Raw genomic sequence first — 17579 nt, 5'->3', positions numbered from 1 at the left:
GGGTGAAATGACCTCATACACCAATTCAGTATAGGGTGACTCAAAATCACAAGTCTTTCCAAACACAAATGAAGAATGTATATTACATCTTATTTAACTACTCCTCAAACATACCTTGAGTATTCAGCATATTAACTATTTATTTCAGATATGAGCCATTTGCTCACGGAATAGACAGCCCTGTATTTGGCCAGAGGAAGAACAGTAAATGACACAGTGCTGGAGACTATATGGAGGTGAACAGGACCCTGACTGTGCTGATAGTAGATATAACACCTTGAGTATACATTATCAATTAGCATTTCACTGTCTCAAGAAAATTTAGACAACTAATTCTCCTTAGTAGAACTGGCATAGAATTTGATATGTTCCCACACCAAGGACTGAACCGAGGACAATGTACATAAGACGCAAGCACAATTTCCCCACAACTTCTTGGGACAATTTAAGTTCTAAGCACAATGTAAGAGAGGACAGATATGTATTCCCAAAGCATCTTTTTGTTTTCAGCTTGCGACAATGTCTCACTATGCAGCCCTGGCTGGCCTAGACTTCACTGTGCAGGCCAGAATAGCCTCAAACTCAGAGATCCACCTGCTTCTGCCTTCCCAATGCCAGTATTAAAGGCTTGTGCTACAAAACCTGCCTCATACTTAAGGACAGCTCCTGATTGATGATGCTTGGCTGGGTTATTCCCAAGTCTTCCTTTTATAAGCACAGGAACATTTATTAAAGTTGCCACTTCTGAAGTCTCTCATGTTGCCAAGGAAAATGTGGAGAAATATAAAAGAAAATAGCAAGATACGGGGTAAGCGATTTAACCCTGGAAGGTGCACAAGAGTCTAAATGGGCTCTAAACCTTCTCTCGCTTAACCAGTGTCAATCAATATATCCACTGTGCTTCATTCTCCAGATCTTATTTGTACTTATACCTGCCTCTAAACAGAACTCACTAGAATGACGACTATGTGGCATTCTGAGGAAGGGTATCCTGGCTGAGTAATCTCTTTTCTCTGTGCCTCTGAAATCAAACAGGGTATGGTATTTGGCTATTTATACTCTAAGTTCGTTTTCAGATTACATTTGCATTAGCATGCTTCTTCCGGCCATTACTCAGGAATTTAATAAGCTTTTTAAAGACAAAGTGACATTCTTGATCGAGCACTTCACTTAACTTTATTTTGAATGCAGCATGACATTTTAAATATAAAATATGGGTCTAGGATGGAATAACGATCCATAATTTGCATTCTCTAAAATTATAGTGTGAAAATGACACCTTTCCAGAATAAAAACACTGTGGAAGAAAATAGAGCATCCCACAGCCTAACTTAAAATGCCAGGAAACGCCTTGATCTGAATCAAAGCCATGGAGCCACAGTGCTTTCAAGGTAAAGAAAGGACTAGAAAGACTTCAGAAATGGATGTAGAAAAACACATCTTCAAAGGGCTGGAGATGGTGCAGCCCTCACGAACACATAAGGCTCCTGCGGAGGACCTAAGTTTGGCTTCCAGCACCCATGTTGGATAGCTAAAATTCCAACTCCAGGAGATCTGACTCCCTTGTTCTGGTCTCCATGGCTATCTGCACTCACAAGTACATATACCTATTCACAGACAAACAAATGACCTATAATTAGAAATAGAAAGAAAATGCCTTTGAAAAGCACAATGTTGACCTTGAAATGACTAGCAAGCAGAAGATAGTCTCTGGCATCACACATTTCACAGAGATGAAATATTTCTCTTCGAAATACTATTTATACTCATAAGTGAGGTACACACTTCTGCTATCATATGACAGATACTAATCAAGAAACAGACAGTAGGTCAGACATGCAAATTAAAAATTTAGCCTGAGATTTCAAAAGCTCAGGCACAGTCTTGCTCTCTGCCTCCAGCTGGTGGATCAGGTGTAGATGTAAGCTTTCAGCTACTGCTGTGGCTTATGCCTGCCTGTTTCCTTGCTCCCACTATGACAGTTACAGACTCACCATCTGATACTGTAAGCAAGCCCTTAATTAAATGCTTTCTTTCATAAGTTGCAATGGTAATGGTGCCTCTTCACAGCAACAGAACAGTAACTAAGACATCATTGTAACACCAAACCTGACACCCCACACAGTCAAATAAAAAGCAGGACAGCATACCTCCATGCATATACTCAAGAATAGACACATCTTCCTTCAGCCTTGACAGGGATAAAGGCAACTCTAGCCTCTAATAATTCTACTGCTTTACTTCCCAAGTGCTGGCATTAAAGGCACATACCACCATGCCTAGGTATTTTTTACATTATATGTAGGTTACCCAGACAAGATTTTACTTTTGGAAATTCTTCTACAAATGCACCAAGTTTGAAAACCATGGAAATAAGGAATGACTAACAGTGCTTAAAGTTTAGAGTTTTTAATATATTCAGATAAAGGCTTATGGAGAACAGTTATCTTACCTGACATGTGCATTGCAGTATCTTTTAGCATACTCGATCCAAGTTCCAAATTTTTGTGGGAAAAGAGCCTCAATCTGCATGAAAAGCTATAACAGTACAAATGACTTCAATATATTATAATATTCTCAAATAAGTCATTATGATGATAAAAGAATGTAATAAAATAGTAATAGGTATAAAAGCAAAAATACTTCTTCCTTCCTCTTTACCCCTACACTATCCATTCTTCAGGGATAACAAGTATCTGTTTCTAAATATAACATATATATGCATATATACACACACACACACACACACACACACACACACACACATACACTCACACTTTAAAAAAGATTTCTTTCCAGCCCCTGTATATATACTTTCATTCACATATAGACAATCATAATATTATGGTACAACTGAAATCTTATTGTAAAAACATAGGCAACTTTTCTTTTCATTTTAAGAGGTATATAAGCAATATACTGTAATAATAAAGAATCCTTAAAAGGATGAATAACCATCTATTATTGTGTATATGTGATAAAATATTCAAATAGATGCCTGATAGTGAATGAATAGGTTGTTTCTGTCTTTTATGCAGCTATAAATATTAGTAATTTCACAATTATATTTGTGTATACATGCTACACATGAGTACTAGTGATCTGTTTGTCTATCTATCCATCCATTTACAAGTATTTGTTTGAAATGGGGTATTTATGTAGCCATTATGTACCCAGGATGGCCTCAAACTTCCACCCTCCTGCCTTACCTCCTGAATGCTGGGATTAAGGCATGTGCTACCAGACCTCCAACCTTCCAGCTGCATTTTCACTGGATGAGTTTTCTATAACTTTAGAGATGAACAGCTGGTATGATGGGTAAAGCCCAGGGCCTCAGGCATGGTCGGCAACTGCTATACCACTAAATTTAATCTCAGGTGCATGGAATATGGTTTTTCTTCTCTTTTGACATATATATCTCTGTGTGTACTGTACATGTTCATTTGGAGGCTTCTGACATCGGTATCTTTCAAAAATCATTTTGCACTTTATAAATTGATGCAGAATCTCTCATTGAACTTGCATTTCTGCTGGACTGGCTAGCCAGCTTGAAGGAGGATTCTTTGTCTCCTCCTCCCACACTGGGATTATAGCCTGCTGCCACAACTGCCTGGCTTTTATGTGGGATCCTGAGAACTGAACTCTAGGCTGGCCTCACATTTGCCCATTGAGTATTGTACCTGCTGAGCTATCTTCCCAGCCTGAATACTTTGAATACTATGTAAGTTTACCACTTGGGCCAATAGTATCAATATGTTGTTTTCCATTTCATGACTCTGATAGGCTGCACAAAATGACATTTTATTTTCATGTTTAATAGGCTCCTTAACATAATGGTTTTATTGATATGATTAATATGCCATAAAGTTTACTCTTCAAGTATGAAATTCAGTGGCTTTTAGCAGTTACAAAGTTACACATCAACCACTACTATTCATACAGCGTTGTTACCATCTTAAAAAGAAACCCACCTCCATTAGTAGTCAAAGCCCTCTTCCCTTTCCACCAGATCCTGACAAGCACGAGCTATTTCCTACTTTTTCCTAAGATTTTCCATTCCTAGTACTTCATATTAATGGAATCATCCACAATACAGTCTTTTGCTATGTGTACTGGTGTTAACATGAAAACAAAGATTTTCAATCAGTAACATAAATTCCCAGCTAGAAAGGGAAAGACAAGCTAAATGAAAAGGCAAGCACCAGAGAAAAACACTACAAGCATTTTGATGAAAATAAAGTAGAAAATCGAGAAAATCAGCAAACCCAAGTCAGTTCTTAGAACAATCAATAACACTGACTAAACTTTAGTTAAGAATGAAACAAAAGCTTACTAAAATTAGGAATACATGAGAACATATCACTACCATCATAGAGATACAAAGTATTAGAGAATGATGCTATAAACAACTGTTTGCTAGTAAACCAGATTCCGTAGATGAAATGGTCAGAAAGAACTAAGAGTGGCTGAAAAAGACACTCTGAACGTTCCTAGATTAAGTTCCTCTAGTCTAACTAGGTACTTCACCTGGTCTATAACGGTTTGTCTCTGGTTATGTCAGGTTATGTCACCTGGTCTTAGTTTGTCTCTACTTTCCAAAGTGTAGCTACTGAAGTAAAAAAGGACTACAGGAAAGTTCTGCAATGCAAAATAAACAGATCTCTGGAGAGAGCTCACTGGCCAGCTAGCCCAGAGAAATTAGAGACCTCCAGGATCAGTGTGTGTGTGGGGGGGGGTGCCCCACCTCAAAAAAAAAAAAGGTAGGGATTAAATGAGAAAGATAGTAGGTATTATCAAACTCTGGCCTTCACAAGTGCAGGATTCTCTCTGTTCTTCCCTCCCACTTCTCTCTCTTTCTCTGTCACATACACACAAACACACACACACACACACACACAAACATATATGTAAATGTAACTTTTATTCTCCTGTAGTCATTTTTGTCTCTGAGGCTTACTGTCTCCATCTGCTAACCTAGGCCTAGTCCTAGAAGCTTCTAGTTTCTATACAATCTAATCTAGGCCTACAATGTTTTCCGCCTCTGAGACTTACAACGGAATAAGCTTAGCTCTTACTAGTTCTTTCTGATCTCTGGTTCAGTTCAGTTGTTCTGGTTCAAACTCCTCTCCAAACTGACTGATTCAAACTGGCTCCTCTCAGCTTTTGACTGAATTGTCCTGCTTGGTCTCATAATCTTCTGGCTTCTTCTCATTCTCTGGCTCATTCTGTCTTAACCTGTGTCTAGCTTGTTCTCTCTCTGCAACCTGTCTCTCGAAAACTGTCCCAGTAAAACTGCCTTCTCTCTCTTATATCAGCTCTCTTTCTTCTCTATTCTCGTGAGAGTTGGGCATATCCTACTCTGTCAAATATTTACCTGATTCATCACTTTGCCACTCAACTAGACATCACTTTCAAATATGGGTACTTCCTTCTACAAACTAACTTTACTTCCATTGTTTGGGATTAAAGGTGTCTACTATGTGTGTGTCTGCATTCCAGTCAGAGTAGTAACACTGCTGGATTAAAATCTCCCTCATATACACACACACATACGGAGTAGATTTCAACCTTAAGATGTTTTTACATAAACTAGATAAAGTAACAAAAGAGCATCAGAAGCCGATGTGAACAGCATTACCAATATGTACTAAATAGACTTTCTAATACCTGGATTAAAGCACACCTTTAATCCTACCACTCAAGAGAAAGAAGTAGGCAGATTGATGTGAGTTGGAGGCCACAAGGAGCTACATAATAATACCTTGGGTCAAAACAAAGGAACAAAAAAAAACAAATAAAAAAAAAAGAAAGAAAGAGAAACCTTATAGTTAAGGTAAAACTATTTTAACCATACTTGTAAGTATGGCTAAGACTTAAAAATACACAGATTGTTAAAAACCAGTCATAATAAAAATATTGTTTAATCATTGATAGTACCCTGGAAATTTCTAGTGTATTCTTCTGGCATTTGAGGCATCTAATTTTAAAAATTGCCAAGCAGAAGACAGATTCAGTTTTCCTATTACTTAAATCACAGAAATCCTAGTACCTCCTCAGGTCTTCCCAAAGCTGGGGTTCCTGTAAGAAGAATGGCTCTCCTGGCCTTCTGCACCATGGGCAGGAGAATCTTGCTGCGGGCAGCAGTTCTGGACTTCATGTAGTGTGATTCGTCCACTATCACGACCCTGAAGTTCTGGCTGTTCAGTGCATCCAGCAAAGTCTCTGCATCTGTGGTTAAGAGACCATAGCCCAGAACTGTCACTCTGCTGGTCGGTATTCTCCTAAAAAAGAAAATCACCTGCTTAAAAATAATGTCTCAGCAATAAATGGATCACAAAGAAAACAACATTCTTGAAAGAAAAAAGGAAAGGGGGCTAAAAAAAAAAAGAAAAAAGAAAAATAAGAGATGGTTCTTCTGCTAAACGTTAACTATTCACAGAATTCAGATTTTACAGTTCTCAAATATGTTAAGCCAAGAGTTAGAATTCTGGTCAAATGATTGGCTTTTGGGAGATTTTGAGAACTAGAAAGCCACATTTTATTAGGACAAGAATGTTACTTTATAACAATGTTTTCTACCATGCATTCATTTTTACCCTGGATGGTGTTGGAACTTTGTCAGGACAGGACCTAACAGAGTGGTTCCTGGTCTTTCCCACCTCATCTGACGCAGTCTGCAGGCACTGTAGTGCTGGGCTCTTGTAAAACATTAGAAGGACCCTCCCCATATACACAGGCCAGTGAGCTAAAATAAAGTGGCCCTTTGAGTCTTGGCTCTATGATACACACATCTGCAACTGTCTTCAGTTACTCTTCCCATACACACTAATTCAGTATGCATGAGTCGGTGAGGGGAGGGGATGCGTGTCACTCATCTTTGTCCACAAATCACTTTGCTCCTAGTGTAGAATGCAGCAATGAGGCGAGCTCTTGAATGTGTCACTTTTTCACTTCCTATTATCACCAGTGGAATAATACAAGACAGACTTCATCTGCAACTTAATTTCCTTTGCATATGTGCTTGTATACATGGAGGTACATGAATGTGTGAAGGCACACACCTGTTTATATGCACATGGATGCCAGAGGTAAAAATGAAGTATCATCCCCTATCTCTTTCCACATATTTACTAACACAAGGTCTCTTCCTGAACCCAGAGCTCTCCTATTTGGCTAGTCTAGCTAGCCAGCTTGCCTTAGGGCCATATCCCCACCTTGTTTTTTCTCCACAAGTCAAGGGCTAGGGTTACTGGCATGCTAACATGGTAGCCTAGCTTTATGTCATACTCCTTTCTCCACCTCTCTAATGCAGAGAATGAAGGTGGGCCACCATGTTCACCACCGTTTACATTAGAGCTGGGGTTAGAGGAACTTTACCCTCACAGCCATCCCCCAGCCCTATTTTCTACCCTCCAGGGAAGAAGGGAAAAGTCCTAACTCATTAGTGGCATTTGAAGGCTTGGCTATATCTAATTAATGCAGATAAGTATGGTTTCCTCATGTGCTCAGATAGCAGAAGAGCCTGCAGTAGGGTATCCTATGAGGAATATCCACCAGATACTGGCGTTGAAGGTCACTGCTGCCATCTTGGTGGCTTCTATTCTGACACATCAGGTCTGGGTGATAGTTCAGGACCAGCTGACACTGTGAGTAATTTCCATATGTATTAAACATATACTGACACAGGTTGGTACATATTTAAAACTGCTTCTTTTAGGATAGAGAAGACATCAAGTCATTTTTATGCCCTTTGCTAACATCTTTCAAAAATGTATACTCCTGGGTTATGGTCCTATCTAACGTACCCTGAATACTATAGAAACAAAAGCATTGCCACTAGTTAGCCATAAGAGAGTTACTTCCTAAATAATACCAAAAAGATTATCTAATGATAAAAAGATGACAGAGAATAGATTTTAAGACAATGTAAATGTAGACATTTAAATAATGTATAACTAACAAAAAGTCAAGAAAGCCATAAAAAGGCAACATTCTCCAAATTTATGTCTTTTCAATTTTATGCAGTTTTCTGGAGAAGTAACCTATTCATAAGAACTGCCTACATTTTATTATAATAATGTAAAAAGGGCCTAAATTTTCCTGGATCCATACATCTAAATGCTAATGAATTAGGTCTCCAAGGTTAAGAGGTAAAACATCCTATGTCAATTCTGTCCCTCCTTCTTCATGAAAGCTGATGTTATCATTAAACACTACTTATATTCACAGTATTAGATAATACAGTTCAGAAAAATATTACCAAGGATGCTCTAAGAACTAACAGATACTTATTACTTATTTCCGGTAATGTATTATTTTAAAGCTCAGAAAATGCTAATTCTGTATCATGCTCCCCACACCCAGACAAGGTTTCTCTGTGTAACTTTGGCTGTCTTGTAACTGTGTCAGTAGACCAAGCTAGCCTTGAACTCAAAGATCTGCACGCCTCTCTCTTCTGAGAGCTAGGATCAAAGGGGCACATGCTGTCTGGCTCCTCTTCCCCTTCTGAGACAGTATCTAACTAGGTACCTCTTGCTGGACTGGAACTCACTATGAAGACCAGGCTGGCCTTGAACTCACAGAGACTGCCTCTGCATCTTGAGTTCTGGGATTAAAAGTGTGTGCCTTTGGAAACAAGATAATTTGCATCATTCAACTATATGTTCTATACAGTAACATTCAAATAGGTTGACTTAGTCCAGTGGCTACAAAGCAAAATGAAACAAATGAAGAAGTCAAAAATATAATAATACATTTTTAGAGCAAGGACTATAAATAATTATCAAACAAAACAAATGTTCTTAAGATTTAAAATATCAAAATTGTATACTAACCCAATAAAATCAAACCTATTAAATTGAGTTGCACATAAAACTATCATATTACCAACCTGGAAAGAAAACTATGTCAGGATTGTTGATAAAAGCTTACACAATATCAGTCGTTAAAAAGTAATGAAATTTATTTTTGAGCCATAAACTAATTCATTTTAAGTATATTTAAGGCATATAGAATTATATATGCTTTTAAAAGTATGTATATTTTACATTAACTTTAAAAGTATACCGTAGGTAACAGAGATTAAACCACATCACCCTCTTCTAGTGATGGCAGGTGGTATTTCATTCAAAGCATGAATAAAATGCATCAAGCCCTGAGTTTTGTCATTAGTACCAAAAAGTCAAAAGCAAACCAAAATATGAGAACACATTTCTTTTTCTTTAAGACAAATAAGCTCTTCTCACCCCGTGTCAGCTTTGTTCATGATGACATTGATCTCCTCTGGCTCCAGCTCTGGGATCCACTTTTCTAGCTCTTCTATCCAAGGGTATCTGACAGATGAAGGGACGACTATCAGCAGGGGCCACTCCTCTTTGTAGAAATAAGCAATTGCAATCGCCTGGATTGTCTTTCCTAGACCCATCTAAACAATGTTTGTGAAAAGTATGTTACAAATAAAGCCTACATATCCTGAAAGAAATGATCAAATATTAAAAAGTATTACATTAATAATTCTATTATGCCAATCACAGTTAATAAAAATTCAAGATCATTAGGAATGTTAAGTGTCTATACTATTTAAATAAATTTTTGCAATTATAATTAAAGACAGATGATCCATAGATATAAATATTATAGTTTTTCCTTCTTGAGAACATAATGACAAATGCTTTACCTACCTAGCAGAAAATCATGTTATTTAAAGTTAAAATAACTGTGAGCTATACACATTTTCCAAAATAAAAATAAGACAGAGAGGTAGAGTTATCTCAACCACAGCTGACTGATGCAGAATTAAGAGGATTTCAGGTTCGCACAGTTTTCCCTTTGACCATCTCCATGCTATTCCCATCACCTCATTCTAAGCCCTTTCCATGGGAAAGAAAAAGCTCCTAAATGAACTGTTGTAGAGGTTTTCTCCACAACAGTCAGATACTGGAGACAATTCAGATGTGCTTCCGCTGGGACTTTCTAGTCAAATGTTCACAGATGAAAAGGAGGAAACTGTGCTGGGGTAGGCGTGGTCCAGCTGCAGAGCTCCTGCTCAGTGAGTGGCAGGCACTGGGCTCAGCCACCAGCAACTGAGGTCCTGATATTAATTTTTAAGAAGAAGCTAACTATTGCTTTTTATGATACTATTTATAAATCACCATGGGAAAGACAAAACAACAAAGGTAGACAGCGGGTCAAGGGTAGCCGGAGAAGACAGAGTGGAATGGTACCTTTCAGGGCAGCGTAGTGACTGCTCAGACCTGTCAGACGTCATGGACTGTGTAGTAAAAACAGGTTAAGTGGGCCGGAGAGGTGACTTGCTGGGTAATAGCACTTGCTGTGTAAGCAAGAGGACCTGAGTTTGAATTCCCAGCACCCATGTGAACTATCCAGGCATGTCTGCAAGCGCCTGAAACCCCAGTGCTGAGAGGCAGAGATGGATGCATACAGGGACCTAGCTGGCCAGCCTGCCTAACCAAAAATGGTAGTAAGAGTGAGGTTCACTGAGAGACCTGTTTCAAAGACAGAGACTGACAGAGCAGAACACTAGACAGCTTCCTTTGGCTTCCATGCACACACACAAGTGCACACACATATGTCACACATAGTATGTTGAGAAAAAACTGATCAGTGGGGAACCAAGCAGCACTCAGAGACTTTTTGTTTTTACAATAGTAGTCCTGGACTGAGCTAGTGCTTTGAAAAGTCTGGCCCGTCACTGCAGATGGTCCTTGTGTTTCATGGCTGAGGGGAAGTTTCAATGTATTTAGGCATGTCTTCTGAAGCAGGAATGGTATGGGCACTATCTGCAATGTATCTGTTTCCTTAAGATAGTTTTGTGTTTGTTTTTCCAACTTAAGGTATTTAGCTGGGGCTTGTAAGAATACAGAAGCTGAATTCAGCACTCCTAACTATGCTAAAAGCAAAATTCCAACTCATCTCTGTGATCCGAGAGCCTGTCGGCCGGGATCGCTACTTAAGCTTATATAGAGCAAGACAGGGTCTGACTGCATTAGGTGTCTATTAAAGGTAATGAATGCGTAACATATGTCTGTTTCTCTTTCAATTACGGCTCTCTCACACATAATAATTAAAAATTAGAAAAAGAGAACACATGCAAAACAAAAACATATTAATCCACCTAGTTACTAATCCACCTGCTTTACTCATGGGGGAAATTTCACAACAATGGTCCTTACATTTACAAAGAAGAAATAACTATAGTAAACAGTTGTGAAGAAAAACACTGAAAGATACAGGCTTTGCTTGACAGACTATCAAAAAAGGGGGGAAAAAGACAGAAACCAAGAGAATAAGTTTCAAATGCTGAGTGAGAGTACACAAAAGAGAAAAAGGCAGTTTGGGATTTTAGCAAGTCTCTTATAGAAATCTTGTTTATGTGTTTTTCCTTTAATTGCTTCTATTAAGAATAAGAATCTTCTCACTCAGAATAATTGTTTCCAGTTCCATTCTTTTACCTGTGAATTTTACAACTTCATCTTTTCAACACTCAAATAACACTGCATTGTATAACCCAGATATAGAAAGACAAACACCACATTTTCGCTCATATGTGGATGTTAACTTTGGATCTTTAGACTTATGTGTTACGTTTAAAAACCATAGAGGGCAAGATCTAGTAAAGGACAATGAGGAGGGACTTCCAGGGAGAGGACGTAGAATGCAGTGATATAAAGGGAAAAGGGAGCACCGTGAGCTTACTTGGCAAGATAAGCCCACTAGTACAATAACAGCACAAATGCTATGGGAGTAATCAAACACAAGATGGAACTTCTATCTGGTACTATATGAGGTCCAAGAACCTATAGTCAGCTAGGACAGGCTCGATGGGAGAATCTGTTACTACTATCCTTCAAAATGGACATAGTTTTAACCTGGGAACACGTGGCACTAAATGGAATATTTATATTCTCCTCTCCAAATGGCTCAGGAATCCTCAAAGAGGAGGTGGAAATATTCTAAGAGCCAGACGTGGTAGATGACTACAGTGAAATTTTTGAACACATCAGTTACATGTATGAACATTCTCCAGATTCCAACATGGAAGATCAGGTGGGCTCACCCCTAGATAAGGACAGATTGGCAATTGATAATTTCTCCCATACGACAGGCCCCACGCCCAAAAGTACGTGGGCCAAACAAATTTGACTCAATAGGCCTTAAAAAAGAAAAATGCCTAGGAACTGGGTGGGTAGAGATGGATATGGCAGGATTAGAGGAGAGGGCTGAATATAATCAAAGTATACTGAATGAAATTCTTAAAGAATTAATAAAATACTATAATTATTAATTATAAAACTATATAAATTGGGTATGGTGGCACAAGCCTGTAATATACACTTATGAGGTAGAGGCTGGCAGATCAGGGTTCAAGGTCATCCTAAACTGTATATAAAGTTCAAGTCTAGCTTGGCCTATAACCCTGCCTCAAAACAAACAAACAAACAAACAACCCACCTAAACAAAAAATAATAAGAAAACCAAGGAGAATAATTCAATTACAGTTACATTTATAACAACCAATCTTCGATATTGAAATAATTAGTGTGATCTGCTTAATTTTTTTTTTTAAAGAAAAAGACTATAATGAATAGAATTTAGGAAGTGACATTTGTGATCTAGAACATTGTCACTGCAACAGTTATTATTCGCTTGCATGAGTGAAGGAATGCTTTAAGAGAAGACAAGCAACCTGGATCAGATAAAGCAGAAACGAAGAAGGTATTTTGCAGTTCTAAGTGGATGGCGCAAAAACTTAAAGTCCAACAGGAGAGTATGACTACCATTAAAGCACCATGATGTGAGCCGGAGAGCAGCTAACTGCTTTTAATGCTGAGGGGAGATCCACTTGCAGGTCAAGATGCTTTGACCTAATCTTTTAAGGATAAAATTGAGGTAGCAGGTGTAGTTGAAGTGGAAACTTCTGGTTTCTTTGGAGCCTTAGTTATGTCATGTGATGTTTTTCTGGAAACTGTCTTATGAGAGGATATTTTGTTGAAGCAGACACATAAGAGGATGTTTTGCTGAGAACCGACATGTGGTGTTTTTCTGTAACTTGCCTGGAAACAGGGCATGTGATGATTTGCTGGAGAAGTCGATGTGTGGACATGTGATATTCGGAAAGGGTATAAGTATAATCTAACAGACAATGGATGATGCTGTGTGGTACTGATTTGCCTTGCCAATTTTTGCTGGTCTTCACTGACAATGCTGTGGTATTGCTTCGCCTTGCCTTCTTTGCTGGTTGTTTGTCTTGACTTCATAGAGAGAGACGCACCAAAGAACTTCAAGTGATATTCCAGAGATTTCGTGCTGCTTCAGCTGACTCAGTCTAATTGGCAGACCCTTGCGGTTTCCTCTGGATTGAACTGCCATTGCTGATTCATGAATGGTGTTTGTGAGTGGATCCAGCTACCGCTGCTGATTCGTGTGCACTGAACTGCTGATATCCTGACAACACAGATTGGATTTACTCCAAAGAACTATTTCTAAACAGGTCCAGATTCCCCTTTGCCCTATTAACCTTTCCTTTCCACTACCTCTGGTGGGTGGTGGGGTAGACAGGAGTGTTTAAGAACCGTTATTAAAGTTGGTTTTAAAAAAATCTGAGCCTACACATATTAGTGCAGACTGAAGCAGAAAGGTTCTGGGTTTGAAATCATTTTGGTCTACCTTAAAATTTCAAAGCTGGCCTGGATTACAAAGCCAGTCTGATCTCTAGGACCAGGCAAACTTGTTCTAGAAAAAATCTGCTAACAGGATGATGACGGTGTATGACTATGTTTTATTCTTATTATCAGATACAAAAGCTTAAATCATGTATGTAGAAATCAGTATAATAAGAATTTAAAACAGTATAGCATTGACTTACAGAAGGAACATACCACATAAATTTGGTATATGAAAATAACTACACTTAATAGGTATCTCAGAACCCTCAGCTGTAACCAAATTTCAACCCTCCAAAGTGGGTTGCAAACACAGCCAGAGTAGAACCTTCCAGTGTTTCTTCACACTTAAGACTGACTGAATCACTATTAAGAATCAAAGCTGACTCAATGACAATACAGATGTCTATATAAGAAGTAATAGAATATATAAACTTTAACAGAATATTTAATCAATGTTTTGAACTTAGTAAATTATTTAGTTTAGAAAAATAATTTTAAGCTTCCTATTAAAATTAAAAAGAACAATTAACAGTGATCTCAGTACAGAATTTTAGTTCCATTTTTTTTTATACTGTGATTGCTTTTTTATAGCAATTTTTAAACATCTACAATGCCAGCTACTGAGAACCTTTTGAATTTGGAAAAATTTCAAGTTTTAGAGCTAAAAGCAGTCAGTACCTTTTTAGTGTGAAAATGTGGGAAAGAGGTTATTTTTAAACTGGATGTCCTATTTGTCCTGGAAGAGGATCCTTAGGGAAGCTACTTTAAGGCAGCAGGTTTGAAATCTTAAGAGATTTAAATTAAGGAAAACCACATAAGAAAACATAAGACTTAAAGTCTACTTTTTATTATTTATTATTTTAAGGAGCATTTGTTTAGTAGAACTCTGTCCTTCTAAGTTTACCTTTTTAGTACTAAGTTGCAATTTCCTTTCCTATTGAGAGTTTTAGGTGGTATATGTGAGCACTCCTGTTCTTAGAATTTTGTGTTTATGTTGTATGTTCTTATCTCATAGGAGAGCAGCAGTAAGGCATAGCACAAGAACATTGCAGGCCCCATCTCTCTCTCTCCATACTGAGGAGTCATTGAGGCCGCACTTCAGGAAATCTATCAACACTTCACAGCTGGTTGGCTCACCCTTTGACAGGAGCAGGATATCTCTTAAAGAGAAACTACTTATAAAAAGGTCAATGGTTGTACAGAGCTAGGAGGAGGGGAAGAAAAAAAATACCTATTTCTCTTTCTTTCCCCTCCCCACTCCAAAAGCATTGTGTTGGGTTGGTGAACGGTCTCAAGTCTGAAGAATGGCTTTAGGGGAGCTTTGATGGGCTGTGGCAAAAAGCAAACCAGAGAAGGCTCCAGAAAGGCCATTTGTAAGAATCTGTGGGCAGAATTGTCTCATTTCCCACAACAGTCAGATGTTAGGCTTTTAGATAGCATTCCTAACTCAAGTTTCTAGGAATCTTTATTAGTCACAGCTTTATAAATGGGTAAAAGTTATTAGAGAGACAGAGATAAAGAGAAAGAGAGAGAGAGACCGGGGAAGACACAGAGAGACAAAGAGAAGAGACAGAGAGACAGAACTATCGATGTCTCTCAGTCCTTCTGTAACTGTGAAATCACTTAAGTAATGACTAGGAAGCACAGGGACATAGCTTTAGAAGACACCATGAGCTGTACGTAGAGGAAGGACAAGGGTGCTCTTTTACTAGGAGCAGCCAAGACAAAACACTAAACTATTCCAGATACTGATCAGAGAAAACATTGCCAGATGCTTTAAGAAATATTTTAAAAGTCAGTGTAATATTAATACTAAGACAAGAAAAGTATCACAAAAGAGAAGTCTGTACATAGGCACTGGTAAAAAAATTTTTTGAGTAGATTATTAGAATTCAGTGAAACACTAAAAAAAAAATCCTGATCAAGAGTTCTAGTTCAACACAAGAAAATCCTTTACTACAATGCATTATATTAGTAAAGAAAAGGAAGAATGTCATAATAATATTAACTTTTTAAAGATTTATTTTTCTTTATGTGTCTGTATGTGTATGCCACAGTGTGGAAGTACCTTCAGAGGCCACAGGAAGGCATCAGATCAACCAGAACTAGAGATACAGGTGGTTATTAGCCACCTGATGCATGTGCTGATGCAAGTTTGGTCTAGAAGACCAAACTTGGGTCTTCTAGAAAAGGAGGATTTGTGCTCTTAACAGCTAAGCCATCTCTCCAGTTCCCATATAATAATCTTTAAATGTTAAACAGGGAACCCATAAAATTTAATTTTAATTCCTAAGATTTTTTTAAAAACTCCTAAAGTATTAACTATTACTAAAAAGATAATCTCTTTATATGAGGAAGATGTATGTATTTTTATGAAAAATAAGAACCCTAAAGGAAGTCTGAGGCTGAATTTTGGGGATCAATAATGATTAAAGACTAGGAAACAAAGAGAACATTAAAAAGCTGCATTTGATTGACAACTGTAAACCAGCGGAGGGAGAGATTTTACGAAGGATCAGATGTGCAGTAATAACCACAGTATGATGTGTGACAGTCTTTTTAATGTGGCAACATTGTAGTTAATTGTAATTAACTATAATTAATAACATCAGAATTAGGAATAAAGAATGTCATGTTAAAATTCAGATCAGTCAGGCTGGAGAGATGGCTCAGTGGTGAAGAGCACTAACTGATGTTCCAGAGGTCCTGAGTTCAATTCCCAGCAACCACAACCATCTAAAATGGGATCCGATGCTCTCTTCTGGTGTGTCTGAAGACAGATACAGTGTACTCATATACGATAAATAAATAAATGTTTAAAAACAATTCAGATCAGTCTTTTAAAATAATATTTTGTGATTATATATAATGACACATACAATTATGGTGTGTGGTGGTTTGCATATGCTTGGGCCATGTGCTTGGGCCATGGGAAGTGGCGCTTATAGGGGGTGTGGCTTTGTTGGAGGAAGTGTGTCACTGTGGGGCTGAGCAATGAGACCTTCCTCCTAGCTGCCTAGAAGACAGTCTGTCAGCTACTCTAGTGCCATCCTGCCTGGACAATGCCATGATTCTCACCATAATGAAAATGGACTGAGCCTCTGAAACTGTATGCCAGACCAATTAAATGCTGTCCTTTAGAAGAGTTGCCTTAGTCATTGTGTATCTTCACATCAATGGAAACCCTAAGATATGGTGGAATGGAGAACATAAAATTGAAAGTTATTTTTGCTTTCAAAACAGAAAATCAAATACAAATTAAGCAAAGGCAAGTTAATCAAACATTTAGAGAGTCAAAATGCTTTCAAGGCTGTTAGCGCACGCCTCTGGCTGAACAAGTACTTGGACCCTGTTAATTAATGTGTTGATACATAGCAATCAGTTTAGAACCCAAAACAAACTGGAAATCTCAGTTGGTAACATTTAAGTTTTTGATTAAGAACTGTCAAAAGATTCACTATGCATATTCAGAACCTAGACCTTACAGAAAAAAAGATTGAAAAAAAAAAGTAAGAATTACCAGGGTGTAGTGGCACAAACCTTTAATCTCAGTACTCGGGAGGCAGAGGTAGACAGATCTCTGTGAGCTTGAGGCTTATAAACAGTGAGATCCTGTCTCCCAAATCAAACAAAAAACAAAAAAATAAAAAATTGATTTGCTCAAATGGTTACATGAGAAAGAAGACTAGGGATGTAGTTTAGTTGATAGAATGCTTGTCTAGCATGCAAGAGGCCCTGGACTCCATCTCCAGCACTGTATAAACTAGGTAAGGTGGTGCATACTGGTAATCCAGCACTCAGAAGGCTCATCTCTGTCTATATAGCCAAGTGGAAGCCAGACTGAGCTACACGGAAGACCCTGTTTCAAAGGGTAGGTTATCTGGAAGGTGTTAT

The 17579-nt window shown here is 38.1% G+C and overlaps 1 protein-coding gene across 4 annotated transcripts in view; it reads right to left on the bottom strand.

Annotated features, from left to right (window-relative positions):
• The window catches only part of Zranb3 (zinc finger RANBP2-type containing 3), a 149353-nt gene that overhangs the window by 79509 nt on the left and 52265 nt on the right, over positions 1 to 17579 (bottom strand). For 3 of the 4 annotated variants that reach the window (XM_028771483.1, XM_028771482.1, XM_028771484.1), the window contains exons 4-6: positions 9246 to 9424; positions 6050 to 6281; positions 2453 to 2538 (exon numbers count right to left, since the gene is read on the bottom strand). In XM_028771483.1, the coding sequence (XP_028627316.1) occupies positions 2453 to 2538; positions 6050 to 6281; positions 9246 to 9424 (497 nt within the window). The remainder of the gene's footprint in view (positions 1 to 2452; positions 2539 to 6049; positions 6282 to 9245; positions 9425 to 17579) is intronic. The other variant, XM_028771485.1, reaches the window with a different exon arrangement.

The sequence above is a fragment of the Grammomys surdaster genome, unplaced genomic scaffold (assembly GCF_004785775.1).
Source record: "Grammomys surdaster isolate TR1022 unplaced genomic scaffold, NIH_TR_1.0 208, whole genome shotgun sequence".
In the NCBI taxonomy this organism is placed as follows: Eukaryota; Metazoa; Chordata; class Mammalia; order Rodentia; family Muridae; genus Grammomys; species Grammomys surdaster.
This window is presented reverse-complemented; position numbering and strand designations above follow the sequence as displayed.